Raw genomic sequence first — 16,931 nt, 5'->3', positions numbered from 1 at the left:
AGCTTTGGTTTCTGCTTTGAATGATGGCACACTGAAGCAGCAAAGTTTTTATTTTGACCCCTAATAAAATTTATTTTGAGGATCTGCTGTGAATTTCTCCTTTACTGTTGCCTGGGAGAGCCTGGTACTTCCCAGAGTGACTTAGCCCAGGGAGGGAAAGAAAGGAGTGCCTCCTTGATCCTCTTGCTCTGCTTTCATGACTCATTTGGGTGACTTCCCTGGAGTGAGTGAGGCAGCAGCCTCCTGAGGATGCTGCCATGTTGACAGAATGGGATGGTGTGAGCTGCTGGGAGACGGCAGTGATTGGCCAGTCCAGAGGAAGGGAGGCTGTGGGGTCACAGTGGTTGAGCAGGCACCTCTGGGCTGGCGTGCCCTGCTCCTGGATGCCATGGTGCACTGGGTTGCTGTGGTTCCCTGACACAGGATGCAGATACAGCACTTGGCACATTCCTACCCCTGATGCTAACTGTGTTCTTGGCTCCCCCAGGCTGCCTGACGGAATGGGATGGTGTGAGCTGCTGGGAGGCGGCAGCAATTGGCCAGTCCAGAACCATGCCCTGTCCAGAGATCCTGCAGATGTTCAAGAAATCTAAAGGTACTGAGTCCTCTCTCCAGCAATGGAGCCTGGGCTCTGGAGGCACAAGATTGATCTGGAAATGGAAGGGAGCAGAATGAATGGGTGATGAGGGACAGTGGCCATAGGAGGTGTGGGTGGGCCCTGGCCTGCCAATTTTCTCAGGCTGCTGTAAGGACTGGCAAGTGTGCAGGGAGGGAGGGAGGGAGGGAGGGAGGGACATAGAGGAAAGAAAGGAAGTGCAAGTCTTCTCAAAGAGGTCAGAGGATGGGGATGTGAGCCTGAGTTTTGCCCACACACCCATTTTGTATCCTATAGGGCCACACCAGGTGTGGCAGCTGGGCAGACAGGGTGTCTGGCTGTGGCTTAACAGCTGTTTGTGTATTTCGGCTCCTTCAGACTTGTTCCCAAGGCTGCCCCCATCAGCCAAGCTGAGATGGGCACCTGGTCATTGGGATAGGTATTCAAAGGCAGCCAGATGTGACGGTGGTCCTGTCACTCCCTGGCATGCTGTTGGCTACAAAATACTGGAATGTCTTATCCATGCTAGTCCTGTGTCTTTAGCTTGGGAAGACACATGATCTACAGATGGATACTTTAGGGTGCACTGTGCTTTTAAAGGGTGATGTGGAGGGGCAGCTGGCAATGCTGTTTAAGTCCCATGCATCTTCCTGCTCTGGGATCCTGTCTGGGAAGCATAGGCGGCAGAAGGCCTGGGCTAATGGGGCTTAACCCCCACAAATGTGAGACAGGGGTGGCTGTGCAGAGGGCTGCAGGGCAGCCTGGGCACAGGCTCCAGGCAGCTGCAGCAGGGAGCGTGCACAGACATAGACATGCAGCCAGGATTGCAGCCCAGTGGCTATGGAGCACTGCCCACCCCAGCAGGCAAGCCTGTGAAGGGGAAGGGGCATGGTGGGGGCAGACTGACACCCCCCACAGTGAGAGAAGGAGTGGGGCAGGGGCATTGGCTGGTGTGAATGGGGCCCCAGGGCAGGTCATGGGATGGTTGGAGCCCAGGAGGCTCATCCAGGGATACAGAGAGGCTCCCACCACTGTGTGCACCCTAGGAGAGGCATGGGGGGCACATGCTCCCCAGATTTGTGTGTGGGGCAGATGCAGGCTGCTGCTGAAGGATGGGCTCTGCACCCTGATGCCCCTGCCTTGGAAGCCACGCGACACCATATGCCTGCCACCACCGGGTGGGCAGGGGACATGGCGCGGCCTGGCGGCAGCAGTCACATAGCATTGCATGGCTTCCAAGGCAGTGGAAGCAGGGTGCAGAGCCCTAGTCCACAGCAGCAGCCTGTCTCTGCCCCATCCACAGATCTGGTGGACACGTGCCCCTATGTCTCCCCCAGGAGGTGCGCAGCACCAGCAGCCTCCCTGTGTCCCTGGACAAGCTGCAGAGGCTCCAACCATCCTACAACCTGCCCCGGGATCCCTTTTTACCCCAGCCCCTGCCTCTGCCACACTCCCTCCCTCACTGTGGGGGCCTTGATCTGCCTCCCCCCACACCTTCCCTTTCCCCCCGCCACTTCCACTCAACATACTTACTGTATGTGCCTGTGTGTATGTGTATTCAGCCCCCCAAAATAATATTTTCTCCCTCCACCTATGCTGGGCAGCCCTCTTAGATTCCACCCTGTCTTAAATCACTTCTACCACAAATTCTGATTCCTTTATCTTTTAGTAGACCAACTAGATTTTTGCAAAATAAATAAATAAATTTCTTCGCAAAAATTTAGTTGGTCTAAAAAAAAGAATCACTTCTACCATGAGCTCTGATTCCTTTTGCCTCTAGAGCAAAATGGCTACAACCTGGATACCTGACCCCATCTTAAAGGCACAGCACAGATGTTTGACTTTAATAGCAGGCCTATAGGAAAAGCATCCCAAGTGTTATCATGACAGGTGCCAGAAGGGTCTGATGGCAGAAGCCACCCAAAAGCAGTGACTGTGCTTCCTCCCAACTTGGCATCATGCTCAGTCCCTGCTGCTGTCTGGGTCTGGGCTTCTGTAGTCACTGGGCAGAGGTGACCTGGGCATTTCTGTAGAGGAGTTCCTGAAAGAAGGTAGTGTGGGCAGGTGAACATAATAGTTGGTTGGGATCCAGGAGACTCTGCTTCTGTTGGTGGGTGACCCCAGGCTAGATACCCTCTGAGGGAGTATACGAAGGCACACTAACTGTGCCTCAGTTTCCCCATCTGTAATTGGTTTCATGGTGGTGACCTGCTTTGTAGAGGCACAGTGACTGATATTTCAGTGCCATTCTTTCATGGCAGTAAAGCAGCTCTCCCACATTTGACTTTAACAGCAGCCAAGCAAGTTCTACTTTCATCCAATTTGAAGTCAGAGTGCAAAGAAAATCAGCCTAAGAGGCAAACAAGTATTTTGCTCTGTGCATGCAATTGCAAACGTAAGGAGCTTTGATAAATACCAGCTGTAGGGCAGGGACTGGGCCTTGGATGGTTCCATGCAGGAGGACATGTTGAGCCCCTGGCCAGCAGCTGGAGACTGAGATGAAAAGGGCCTCTGCCCATTGATGATGGAGCTGTGTGGTATACACACACTGGGCCTGATACAGAGATACCCCCTCCAGCCAGAAAACAGTACCCCATGCCCTGGGGGAGGAGGGGATGCATTTTGATTTCAAATACAGTTCCTCTTCCCTGCACTTGGTAGGGGATCCTCTACAGCTTTCAGCAGTGGCCTCATTCTCTTCCCACCCCCTCAACACTCATGTCCTGTCCCTTGGTAGCCATACTATTTGTGAGGAACCCCTAGACCGCCATTATCAGCAGTGATGGAGTCCAGGCCCTATACAACCAGCACCAGATCTTCCATTGTAAGGCCTCACCGGGGGCAGAAACAGCTAATAATGAGGAGACCATGGGGGTTCTTTGGTACTGATCTGCTGAGAAGGAGGTGGGTCACCCTCCTCCAAATCCTTCTCCCTGGCCCTGCCTAGAGCAGGGTCCATCTTCTCTGGGCTCCCAGGATGTTGTGCTTAACCTAAGAGATGTGGCTGAAAACCTGAAACTATGAGCAGATCCCTTTAGAGCAGAAGCACAAGGGCCCCCTTGCCACAAAGCCGTTTCAGAGGGAGGCTGGCGTGCTGGAGCCGAGGTTGGTGTGTTGGGCTCTGGGGTGGGTTCTATTGCAGAGGCCGTTATAAGAACTTCCCTTCATTGCTACAGGTCTAATACAACGGAACTGCACAGAAGCTGGGTGGAGCAGCCCTAGTCCCCCGTACTACAAGGCCTGTGAGCTGGATGGCACCAATAAGGACACTGAAGCCAAGGCAAGCACGGGGGGCCTGTTGCCCCCAGGAAGCCTGCCACTGGGGAGATGTGGTATTTGCCATTTAATGGTGCTGGCTATAAAAATAAACTCTCTGGCATTATTCAAACAATGATGCCCGGAGCAAGCTCCATTCCATCATCTGGGGCAGGTTGGAGACTGTGGCGGGCCAGTAGGGGGAGCTCCTGCATTGACCCCCTTTCAAGCCCCACCGTGGAGTCTGGGGGTAACGTAAGCTGCCACCACCTCGAGGGGGGACCCTCTTAAGCTCCATGTCCTTTCGGGAAACACAGGCCTAATAGTCCTACGGGTACTCGACCCAGTACAAGCATTTGGGGCACCTCCCTAGGTCGGGGCCAAAAAGGAAAGTCTCCCCTAGTCCACAGACAGAAGGGGCCTCTTAGACATGATTTAGATCCACCCTTCAATAAGTCTCCTACACCAGTCACAAAGGAGAACTTTATTGATTACAGGGGTAGGGTGAAAATAGGGTACAAGATAGAGCAACATCATAGAAATCCCATAGAGCAAAACAATCAAAAGGCTACCTTAGCCAGACTACACATCTGAGTTACTGCCAGCTAGATATCTAATCAGGTCTTGAGTAGCTTACTCACAAGTATCATCCCAAAGCTGTTGGCGATTCCCTCTGGAGGCAGGCCGTTCCTCACTCATTAGTTATGGAAGAGAGAGCCAGTTTCAGATGGTAAAGCTCCTCTCTGAGTCTGAGTCCCTCACATGACAGCTGCCCCCTCTTCCTGGGCAGTCTTAACTTATAAAGCCCCTTTGATCTTGTTGACCTGGTCCAATGGAGGCCAGCAGCTGTTGGCCAACCAATTTGAAATACATCACTAGTTGCCAGGCAGAGTCTATCCCACCAGGTAGATGCCTCTCACCCAGGTAGCCGATACCAGTCACGCAGGCCAAGGGAGCAGGTTTCCCCCCTCCCTCTGGAATGTATCCATCTCAGGTTACCTAAAGGGATAGAGTAAAGGTGTGTCTCTTCTGCTGAGCCCATCCTAATCAAATTGTCACAGAGCAGAGATTTTGGGGAGAAACAAAGGTGGCTTCCTGCCACAGAGACTATGGGCTTTTACCTGGCTTTCTCCATGGGACTGGCACAGTCCTTCAGTGGTGGTAGTTAGCTGGATCTACCTGTGGTGAAGAGAGCCAATACAGCTTGGATCCCACATCAGAGAACAGCTAGAAGAACTTTTCATATTTGTTCAAAGGTTTTCCCCTTCTGCAGAGTAGGCCCTACCTGCCAGGAGCATCAATGATTGATACAGCACAGCTGTCCTTCCCTCTGCTCGCTGGTGAGCAAACAGCAGTCAGGAAAGCAGGGGATTGCACACAGATGCAACCTTGCTGTGCTGTCTGCTCAGGCATGTGTTGGCACTGCCCTAAATATCTCCCTTGCACAGGCACACAAGCACAGGTGCTGCAAAGCCAGCGAACACCAGCATATGCCTGAGCTCACATGACCAGTTTGACCTCACATGGCCAATTTGCATGTGGGAGCCTGTCCCATGCAGTAGGGAGGCAGTATGTAAGAAGCTTCCTGATAACAGGGTTGCAATGAGCACTGGGACAAACATGGCAGGGCCCAGGGTGCATGTGTCCTTTGTTGTCCACATCAGGTACCAGTGCCCTCAGGGACCATGTACTCCAGGCTGTCAGTCCATACACTGGCCTTAGCACAGGTAGGATGCCTGGTTTTGCCACCCTGATCTGCTAACTCAGTTGCATCTTTCTCTTCCAGAAAGGCTACTTTGTCACTGTGAAAGTGCTCTATACCTGCGGCTACTCTGCTTCCCTGGCTGCCCTGCTCTTGGCCATTGGCATCTTCTCTGGCTTCAGGTAGGAGAGTGGCACTGACATGCACTGGGAGAAGGAAGAAGGGCACTTGGGCCCTGTGCTCAGCTGTCAGACAGACTCCAGTTACCAGTTACCAGTTTACCATCATTGGTCTCCAGGTGTTATAGTGAAGAGAGGTAGAAACCACATGAGCAGGGGTTATAGCAGGCAGATTTACCCAGGATTGGAGGATGAAGAGAATGGGAGAAACCTTTATGGAAAGGCTGAAAGAAAAGTTCTTACAGACATTGTTTAGATGAAGGGGAACTTTAAAGTAGGCCGTATCCTATTTTTTCCCATTCCTTGTGCCTGTGAGACAGATGACTTACATCTGTGGAAGTGACTTCCCAGTCTGTAGGTAGATGGTTGCACAGGAGAGTGTGTTGGTTGCAGTTGCAAGTTGTTCCCAGCTGTAAAGTTTGCTCACCTGAAAGAATGACAGTCCCTGACTTGCATGAAATGGCCTGAGCATCAAGGACCTCACCCTCCTTTGTCCTGCACCTGGCAATACTACATACTCTAGTTCAAACTCCCTCACCTTGATTTGGTAGCATTTCCCTTCCTTGCATTGGTGTCAGTGCCACAAGGCACAGGATGATAGAGAATCTGACATAGCTGACATAAACATTAGGTGAAAACTATATGACTCCACATGCCACAAAACCTGGCTGCCAGCTGCTTACCTACCTCAGGCTCCTTAAAGGAAATAGGCTGTTGAACTGGATTCCAGAGGAGTGGTTTCTGATTGCAAGTCATGCAGGTGACTTGCAGACTCAGAGTCTGCAACCCATGTTACAGATCCAGTTGGAAGGGGTCTGAGAGAGACCAGTGAGGAGGAATCATCCATATACACCTAGAGAATGGTCCAAGTCCTGGAACTTTATTCTAAGTTTTTGCCTGGTTTAAATACTCAGGAGATCATAAGACAGACATAAACAGTGGAAATATGAGGAATTCATCTTTTATTTCTCAGTTTTAGCTAACAAAACTGTGCCTCCAGCCCACTAGAGTTGGCTTGAACTTTGTAACCTTTCTAGGCAATATTTTAATGATTCTCTCCTTGGAATTCGATGCCTATTGTGTCCTGGAACTAATGGAATATTAATTCTGTAGCTAATTAACAGGGATCCAGGTTTTCTGTTTGCTGTGGAAAATGTGGATTTTTCTCATTTAAAGGAGAAAGATGTGGGAAACCATGGGGCTGCTTGGGGCTGGGGGGAGCAGGATGTAGAAGGCTTCACGTGCATGGGTTTGTGCACATACATGCAAGTGGCAGCTAGGCAGCAGTGTAAAGCAGCTCCTGCAGCTCCCTCCAGGTAAGTCTGTGTGGGCAAGGGGGCATAAGCGATGAATAGCGGGGCACAGGCATCAGCAGGGGTGGGCAATTATTTTGGGCAGAGAGCTGCTTACAGAGTTTTGGCAAGCTGTTAAGGGCCACATGGGTAGCTCTGGCACCTTTCGGGTGCCTTACCCCCTGGTTGTTATCTTGCAACCAGAAGCCCTGCCCCCTAGCCCCTGACCTTTCCCACCTGAAGTCCCTTCCCTTGCTCCACTGGGAGTGCTCCTTAAAGCAAGAGGTTTTGCCATCTCAGAACCATAAAAATACCAAATTATATTCTTCAAAAAATTAAACATCTACAACATTCATTAATTTGATCTAAAAAAAAATATTTTTGTCCTGATTTACATGTGTTTGTGTAGCGTACACAGAGGTGATTACACAATAGCTTAAAATGAAGTCTTAATCTTGTATACTGTGCGGGGGCAGCATGGGTGGGTGGGTATAGGTTTGCAGGGGGCTCCGGGTGTATGGGTATGGGGAGTGTGGAGGTTTTGTGAGGGGATGGGTGTGGGGGTGAAGTGGGGAAGCCTGTGGGTATATGTGTGGATATGTGGAGTGTAGGTGGGTATGGGGTTTGTGGGGGATGTGTGGGGGGAGGGTGGCTGGGGTGTGTGAGGGGATCTGCGTGTATGGCAGGGTATGCTTGTGGGATTTGCCCTAAGGACACACACGCACACAAACTATCTCTCTTCCTCTCCCTCACTGCTGTCTCTGTCTCTCCCTCCCTCACGGTGCACACCCACACACACACAGGACATTGGTGCAGCCCTGTGCGTGCTGCTGCAGTCCAGTGGTGCAGCCCAGGGCCATGTGGTGCTGGACGCTGGCAGGCAGGGAAGCAGTGAAACCCAGGGCAGGCAGAGACTTTCAGTGGGGTGGGGCAAGGATGGGAGGTGGTTGGGGGGGGTGGGGCAGGACCAGGCCAGCCTGCTGGCTCCTGCTGGCTCCCCCTGGGTCTTACTACCCCTGACTCCTGTCATTTTTGACAGGCAGCCAGAAGCAGATAAATATTAATTTTCTAAATTTTTTAGGGGCCTGCAGGCCAGATAGAATGGCTGGTGAGCTGCCCGCCCCTGGGCTACAGGGAGGGGCACAGGCAATGGGGTGAGCGGGGCACAGCTTTCTGTACCCACAGCAAGGCTGGACCAGCTCCAGGAAGGAGCTGCCAATGTGGCCCAGCTGAGGGAGTGCCATGCTGCCATGGCCACCAAAGTAAGGCACCCCCTTCCCGCCCAGTAGTAGTGGGGGCACAACTCCATGCAACCATTGCTGCCATGCCTCACATTTTAAAACTGATTTTTAAACAGAGAAAAGTATGATTCCTGCTAATTAGCAACCAGACCCACTCACTCAGTGATCCCTTGGTGGGGCCTGGTGCTGCTGACACATTTTCCCTTCTTGCGTTGAAGGCTACAAGTTCACATCTTATGGGTCTAGGTATGCAAATTAATGTCATGACTGAAAATTCCCCTGCCTATGTGGTTACACTGGGGAGATAATTAATTCCTTAGTATTTGTTCTCCAAACCTTCCCCAAGTGAAGGCACAAGGGCAGAAGGCACTAGGGCAGGGGTTTTCAACTTTTTAAAATAAATGTATTCCCAGCAGCTGGATGCAGAGTGTGGGAAGTGGGGGGCAGCGCACAGCTGGATGTGGCATGGTGGCAGTGTGGGGTGGTGGTGGCGGCCGCTGCACGCAAGCTCCCTCTTCACACCCCTCCCCCCCTACGTCCAACTGGCCAGGCGGCACTTGTGCGACCTGCAGAAGGGCATCACTGCCCTCTTTTCCCCCCCCCCAGCCTTGCTCCTGGGAGGTGGCGGTGTGGAGTGGTGGGTGGCAGCACTCTGTCCCAAGCTGCCTGTGTGTACCCCGTGGGGCATTCTCAAGTACCCCCGAGTGTATGTGTACCCCCAGTTGACAACCCCTGCACTAGGGGATGTGAGAGACGGGCAAGGCAGGTGAAGGGGAGACCTCTGACAGATCGCTGTGAGCTAAAGGTGGGCTAGAGAAATGACACACAGTTTAAGAGACAGTTTAGGAATGGAAGAGTTCCCAGGCTAGATCAGAGCAGAATCTTTGAGCCCTGTGTTCTGTTTCCAGCAGTGTTCAAAACCTGCTGCTTTAAGGAAGGTGCAAAGTGGCATAAGCTTCCCCCAAGACGAGTCTTCTGCAAGCCTCTTTAGTTAGAGGATGGCTCCTGCCCTGACACAGCACAGAGCTCTGTCCATTGCTCAGTTCTTGCCATGGGAGTTCTTGCCTCTATCAATATCCTGCCCTTTGGGAATCCTACTAAGGAATTTATGCTATGCCCACACCTACCAGCTGCAAGACTTCACACACAGAAGAGATACTATAGGGGTACAAGGAAAGGAAGCAGCCATGGGGGAAAGCCACCAGAGCATGGGCCTGAGGTAGAACATTAAGTGAAACAGCTTCTGGATACACTGTCACCAGCCACCTGAGCATGGTGTGGTCATGCACAGCTTGGCCCATGGTCAAGGAGAAGCCTTGGCTGACACTCCATTATATAGTCTGAGCAGCTGATCAGCCTAACTTCCTTGGCTCAGCAATATCTGCAGTCCCCTTTGCACTTGCTTGGACACATTTCTGTCTGGGATGTATTCGTCTAGGCTAGACGAATACACCCTTCACTAATACACTGTGCCCCAGTGGGACTTCATGGGCTGTGGTGGGTAGTGTTGAATGTGATCCCCAGTGTTCAATGCAGGGGGACCCCACTTGTGACCATGTGCATCTGTGTATGTGGCCTGTCCCCTTAGCCTTTGGATTATCTTCTTTCTACAGGAAGCTGCACTGCACCAGGAATTCCATCCACATCCACTTCTTTACTTCTTTTATATTACGAGGGGCTGCTGTGTTCATCAAAGACTCTGTACTCTTTGCAGATGAATCCATCGATCACTGCACAATGTCAACAGTAAGTAGAAGCTCAGCACATGCCCAGGAGCTACAGAGGAGGGGTAGGAGGTTTCTCTTCGGTCAGACACTGAAGGAAAGCCTCTCCTGAGGGTTCAGTTTTAAACTTTTGCATTTCCTAGACATGCATGAACTTGCAGGTCACACATTATATCTCACTTCAATGCCCATAGCTCCCAAAACACTTCAGAAATGAGGTTGGTGTCCTTATCCCTAGTCAAAGACTGGGAATTTGAGGTACCAAGCAAGGAAGTGAGTTGCCCAGTGGTGATGCTGTGGCTAGAACCCAGATCTCCAGAGTACACCCAGACATTACGAGGAGGAAGGAGCAGACAGGCCCTGCAAGCTCTGCAGGAAACAGTGTCCCTCCAACCCAGGTTATTAGAATTCTGTAGAGTTTATTTCTGCTTGAACTCTGCTTACAGTGAAACGTTTCTGCACTGAGAGTTTTCTACCTGGCTTGTAGGTGCAAACTCAGCCGGGGTGTGTTAATTCCTAACATCAGCAACAATGGCATAGGCAAAAGGGATTTCTTGATGCTTTAGCTTGTATATTTTTATTTTAAAATTATAATGGGCTTTTCCAAAGCCATGGACAGAGACATCCAGAGGGAAAGGAGGGTTGGAATCAGAAGGCACATTTCTCAAGGACTTACTGCAGTAAGCAAAGCAGAGTGGAAAACAGTCCCCAGTCAACATAATAGAAAGGAAAGGCAATCTGAGATCAGTCCAGTTGCCCCGGCCTTTTAGGGTCATGGAAATAAAAAGCCAATCTAGGGAGGAGATAAAACTGCAGTGGGGGAGAATGGGGCAAAAAATAAAGAAAAGGGATGCAGTTAGGTCAGGAACCAAAGGGGCCACTGTTGAGAGAGGCTACAAGTAAAGGGCAACAGAGGATGTTCCAGGGAGACAGCATTGTATCACTGAGTCAGGGAGGTGGCTAGGTGTGTTTTTCCCCTGAGAGTCAGGCTGTGAAAGCAAATCAGCTGAACTCCTCCTACCTTCATGCACACAATAAACTCTAGGCTTTGGAGCCAGACACCAGCAAGGAGGAGGGGGTGTTGCCCAGAAATGTCTGCCTTGGCTGAGGGAGCCAACAATGGACTAAGGGGAAGGAGTAGGGCCAGTCATCCAAGAGGGCTTGGGTTTTCTATGCTAGATACTACAGGAGAGGGTAAGAGCACTGAGGAGGGGATAGATGCTTTGTTGTGGTATGGGGTGGCAGGGAAATGATGCCAAGAAGGCTGAAAGGTTTCAGATCGTGAGAGGTAGATGCAGAAGGGACTCCTTCTCCTGTATGCCATTCTTTGCTTGGACTGCATCGGAAAAGATATGGTCCTCTTAGCCTGGCAGCCATTCTCATCCTGAAGTGTGCACTAACCTGCCAATGTCATAGAACAGAGATGTGCCGGTATAAACCTTCCTCTCCCTTACTAGGTTAACTGCAAAACAGCTATCGTCTTCTTCCAGTACTCAGTGCTGGCCAACTTCTACTGGCTCCTGGTGGAAGGGATGTACCTGCAAACCTTACTGCTGCTCACCTTCACCTCTGACAAGAGGTATTTCTGGTGGTACATCCTGATTGGCTGGGGTGAGCAAAGTGAATACTCGGGAAATGCAGTAACCTAACACACCAAGCCTGTCCCTGAGGGAGGGCCCACACTGCAAAGGTTCTCAGTGTCCTACCAGAGCGACCTGCTAGTCAAATTTTACTCAAATGTTAACAACTAGAGGTCAAAGCTATTCCTCTCCACTGCCTTGCTGACCCAAATCTAACTCCAGCTTTAGACAGGTAAGTTGTAGGCCTATGTGAATAGGGAAGTATTCGATTTGGATTCGGTCAATTTGGAGGACAGTGATTCAATTTGGTGATTTGAATCACTGTCCCCATTTGATTCGACCGAATTGGAACCGGAGATTCGGCACTGATTCAGTGCTGATTTGGATCAGCTGGGGAGAGGCAGGTACAGCCAGGTGGCTGTAGGTTCTCCCATGGCTTCTCTGGCTGTGCCTGCCTCTGCCTGGGCAGGGAGAGCCACAGGAGAAGCCTCCCTGCCTGCCCTGCCTGTCCAACCCCAGCCTCCCGGCGCTTAAAAAAAAAAATGCATTCACTGGCTCTGGCAGGGGCTTTGGGGCCACAGAGCAGAGCCCTCCGTGCAGTCCCTGTTCCTTGATCACCCCCAATGGGTGCCCCGCCAGCCCCAGCATCCCAGCAATTTAAAAAAAAAAGAAAAAACCCCCACACTCACTGGTTCTGACAGCAGCAATTGGGGCCTCTGAGGGCTTGTGACAGAGTCCTCCTGTGCAGTGGGGGGCAGCGGGGATTGCTCACCCCCACTTGGCACCCATGCAGCAGCTGCCTCATGGCACAGGTGCAGCACGGCTCGGCAGGGTACTGCGTGCTGCTTGGGAGTTGGGGCTGCTGGGGCTGAGCAGTGCCACGCTCCAGGTGACTGCTGGAGCCGCTCCAGCTCCCACGTGGTGCACGGCACCCTCCCATGCTGCGCTGCACCCATGCCATGGGGCAGCTGCCAGGTGGTAGATGGCAATCTCTGCTGCTCCCCACTGCCCTGTGCTGCACAGGGGGGTCTGTCATGAGCCCCCAGAGCCCATGATCTCTGCTACCAGAGCCAGTGAATGCAGGGCCTTTTTTTTTTTTTAAATTGCCAGGACGCTGGGAGTGGCAGGACAACCATCGGGGTGGGGCTGGGCAGGGAGGAGGGGGGCTGATTGGAGAACAGGGGCTGCATGGGAGGGGGAGGGAGGGGAGCTCTGCCACATGTTCTCAGAGGTCCACTTCCAGGCCTTCTGCTGAGCATGCTGGGGAGCTCCCTGTGCTTCTGTGGGACACTCTGTGCAGCACAGCATTCACAAGCCCCTGCTACCTAGAGTTATTTAGAAAAAACATTTAAAGCTGTGTCTATGTCTGAATCTCCGAATCTCCCCAAATCGATTCAGGTGTTCTGATTTTATTCAGAGAGATTAAAGGGTCCTCTGATTCTATTTGGATTCGGAGTTTCAGCCACCAAATCGGGCTGAATCTCCATCAAATCGAATCAGGGACTGAAGTTTTGCACAGCCCTACAGTAAAACATCTCATGTAAACACACCCTCTGTGTCTTACCCTATCTGTACAGGGTGCTATGAGGGTTAACACTGATTCTACTGTACCAGGGACAAGATAAGTACCTGTGCCAGAATGAATGTTCTCTCATTGAAATCAGGTAAGGTTAAAATACAGTCCTGGACCCATGGAGCAAAAACCAGGTTGGGACAGCACCTAGGATACATGGAACTGATGTTGACTGAGACCGTGGTTCAATAGTTTTTCTCTGTAGGGGCTGTCCTTTTTGGAAAGAGACAATCTGCCTTTAGGTTCATTACTGTTTCCATGGGGCAGGCAAGTCCAGCCCCGCTGCTTAAAACTAGTGGGAAAATGAAGAAAAAAAAAAGAAGCTATTACTATAAATATGTTTGAAATGTCAAGGTGTTTTTTCCAGTCTGTGGGAGAGGGACAAAATGGATACAATTGCTGTTTTTCATTTTTGCATTAACCTTTTTATCCAAATTATTACTGAAAGGGTTATTGAAATAGATTATTTTCTCACTAATGGGTTTTTGGCAAATGAAAATTTTCCTTGATGACTTCAAAAAATGTTGTCAAAGAAGCCACAAGAAATGTTGCAAAAAATGGAACACGTCATTAATGTTGACAGCCTGCCCCCAGATAATTGGTAGAAAGTCAGTGTTTCATGAAAAAGCATTTTGTTGTAAAAATTTCAGCTAGGTTTGCTCCTGATCCAGCCTGAGGAGGGGAAGAGGAGCCTTCAGAGGGAATGCTGTGCATCAAGTATCTATGTTTAGGACAGCCTGGGCATAGGGCATTTTGTACACCAAGTGCTTATGCATTGCACATCCTCACAGTGGGGATGGGACAGATAAACATGCTTCACACTTGTCTAGTATCATCCATGAGAAGATCATAACATGCTTCACAAATGGTAGTCAGAATAGATAAAAGGGCAGATATAGGAATAAATGGATAGATGGATGAATGGGGTTCTGTGGGGATAGACAGAGAAGTAGGTAGGTAGATACCATGTTCTTCACCCTGGGCGTATCCCCATTTTATAAGATTGGGAGGTAGAGAAGGACCCACCCTGAGAGATACAAGCCAGATCTATGGGCCGGATGCAGCCTGCCAGGCCATTCTATCCGGCCAATGGGGCTCCTAAAAAATTTAGAAAATTAATATATATCTGCCCCTGGCTGCCTGTCATGCAGCCCTCGATGGCTTGCTGAAACTCAGTAAGCGGCCCTCCACCTGAAATAATTGCCCGCCCCTGCCCTAGCATTAGCTTCCTGAGGCTGTGATACCAATGCCAACAACTAGTAGCCATGAGACTGGAGTGCCCAAATCTGTGGGGATGGAGGTGGGTCTCCTCCCCAGGGCAATGACTGGCTAGGGCAGGGGGCCTAATAGCTCTCTGCTCACTCATTAGAAACTGCCAATTTCCTGTGGGAGAGTAACTGGGCTCTTTCCCTTAAAGGTGTCCCTCTGCTCACGGTGAGTGTGTGGATCGCTACCCGGCTGCAGTATGACAACAATGGGTAAGTGTCTCCCCTTTATGGCTAGTCTGAACCAGGGAAGTCCCAAGTGAACACAAGTTCTTGGGGATTCAGGTAGTCCAGGATGAGCACCACAAAACTCCTGAGGACAGAGACCTATGTCAACACCCCTCTGGCCCCAGTGCTTGGGGGTCACAACCAAAGGCTGTAACTTGGCAAAGAAAAGCCTCTTGTCATGAGGGCACACTTGCTGAAATGCACTGGGCCAGATTCCCATTCACACAAGGGTCACAAGAAGGGGTGAAACGTGCAAGTGAATGTAAGTGCCTGAGCAGTGTAAACAGGTCACTGGGATCTGGAGAATCCAGCTGTGCATCTCTCCTGGCTGCAAAACAGGGATGACACTGGTTTGCATTGCTAGAAAGCTGGGTGGAGGAGGTATGATTTACTATTTTCTTGATAATTTGAGAATAGGGGATGCTTGAGAAGGGCTAAGGAGTGCTGATAATGCCCAGGGCCTTTCCCTGTGGACTGAGCTGCCTTTCTCTATGAGAGCCTCTGGTTCCACGAGGGAAAACTAGCAGTGTGACTTCCAGAGTGATAGATATGTGCCCATCAGGCCCATTGCCCAATCCGCCTGCCAATCTAGGCCACATTCAGTCACCAGTCCACAGAAATTCTGCCCAGATGCATGTTCTTCCCCGATTGTTCAGGCCTTTCCTTCCCCCCTGCTCTACAATTTAGAGAGCACCCATCACACATTTCATTTCCTTGTACCTTCAATCTCCCTTCTGCCTGGGACTGGATTACCAGGGACCTTTTCAAGTGTCACCAACCCCAACCTTGAAACATGGAGTCTAGCGCTTTTTAAAAAAAATCTATAAGATTGTCCCCAAATCATGACATTTTGTTTAAAGGAAATATAATACTTGGCAGTTTTTGGTCTCTACTGTGACTTTTAAGCCCTCTGCACTCCTAGACCCATTTTGCGTATGGATGCCAGCTCTCATAAAATGGTCAGGAGAGAGACAACTTTGGTTCACTTCTGCTGGAGAATTCAATCTCTCATTATTGAAGGTAACTAAGATTGGGATCCCATTGGATTAGGCACTGTGTGCACATGCACACTCATGTGCACACTCATATGTTTCCACGCACACACAAACACAAACGTGTTCCCTGAGAGCTTATAGTCTTGTGCAAAGCACGGTGAGCTGTTTGCAGCCTGTGAGCTGGGATGGAAAATCCACCAAGCTCAGCTCATACAGGTGCCATGAAACAGCCATCAGATGGGAACCACTGTTAATTCCTTCTGTGCTTGGCTGGATTCAGACAGGACCCTGACAAGGCTCAGTAGCAATGCTGGAGGGACCCAGTCCCATATGAAAACTAACATTGCCATTCTGCTCTGTGACTGGGTGAAGGTAGAGTGGTTCGTGACAGCTCCCCATGTGAGTGGGGACCCACATCTGGATGAACCCATACAAGTTGGCAACACTGCTGTGGTGACTCCTGCTCTCTCCTAGGTGCTGGGATGATTATGCCAGTCTGTACTGGTGGGTGATCAAGGGACCCATTCTCTTTGCCATATTTGTGAGTATGCTGTACTGTATTTTATTTTGTAGCAGCATGGGTGGCACAGCAAGTAGAGTGAGGACAGCAGGACAGAGACCCACTCTGAGTCCTGCAGTTCGTCAGAGGAGGCTGGGTTTGAAGGGCTCTGACCCTGGCAGGGGACATAGGGGAGGCTACTGTGTGGGATGGTGCATGACATTGGTTTGTCAGAAGTTGAGACATGTTTTTCTTTCCCTTCTGAAGGTGAACTTCCTCATATTCCTGAATGTGATCAGAATGCTAGTGCAGAAGATTCGGTCCCCCGACATTGGCAAGAACTACAAGCAGCAGTATATGTGAGTAAAGGGTCAATTCCTCCTGCCCTAGTGCTGTGGTCTCCTTTTGTGCAGGCTGGTTAAACCCATCTTGACTAAGTCAGGTTCATGTCTTAGGGGCCTGAGGAAGTGTCATTACTTCCCATGCTGAAGACAAGAGCTGGTTGTGCTTTTGTGCTGTGAATTCATTGAAACCGGAACTCTTCACAGAAACCTTCATAGGTTTTGGTGGTGCTGTGCCTGGGAAGGTTTCTGGAGTCTAGCATGGAATTTCTCTACAAAACCAGATGTACTGAGAGGCTTCAGACTAGCCAATGGGTTGGTACTTAGGGCAGTCATCAGAGATGTGGAAGACACATCTGGCAGGAATATTTGAACGCTCGTGGCGCACGGGTCAAGTCCCGGAGGACTGGAAAAGGGCCAATGTGGTTCCCATTTTCAAGAAGGGGAGGAAGGAGGACCTGG

At 50.6% G+C, this 16,931-nt stretch overlaps 1 protein-coding gene across 1 annotated transcript in view; it reads left to right on the top strand.

Annotated features, from left to right (window-relative positions):
- LOC109323191 (vasoactive intestinal polypeptide receptor 1-like) overlaps nt 1-16,931 on the top strand; it is a 47,622-nt gene that overhangs the window by 19,767 nt on the left and 10,924 nt on the right. The window contains exons 3-10 of the mRNA XM_019554643.1: nt 488-595; nt 3,772-3,875; nt 5,637-5,734; nt 9,878-10,010; nt 11,446-11,599; nt 14,559-14,619; nt 16,104-16,170; nt 16,396-16,487. Of these exons, the coding sequence (XP_019410188.1) occupies nt 488-595; nt 3,772-3,875; nt 5,637-5,734; nt 9,878-10,010; nt 11,446-11,599; nt 14,559-14,619; nt 16,104-16,170; nt 16,396-16,487 (817 nt within the window). The remainder of the gene's footprint in view (nt 1-487; nt 596-3,771; nt 3,876-5,636; nt 5,735-9,877; nt 10,011-11,445; nt 11,600-14,558; nt 14,620-16,103; nt 16,171-16,395; nt 16,488-16,931) is intronic.

The sequence above is a fragment of the Crocodylus porosus genome, unplaced genomic scaffold, assembly GCF_001723895.1.
Source record: "Crocodylus porosus isolate Cpor-Errol unplaced genomic scaffold, CroPor_comp1, whole genome shotgun sequence".
In the NCBI taxonomy this organism is placed as follows: Eukaryota; Metazoa; Chordata; order Crocodylia; family Crocodylidae; genus Crocodylus; species Crocodylus porosus.
This window is presented reverse-complemented; position numbering and strand designations above follow the sequence as displayed.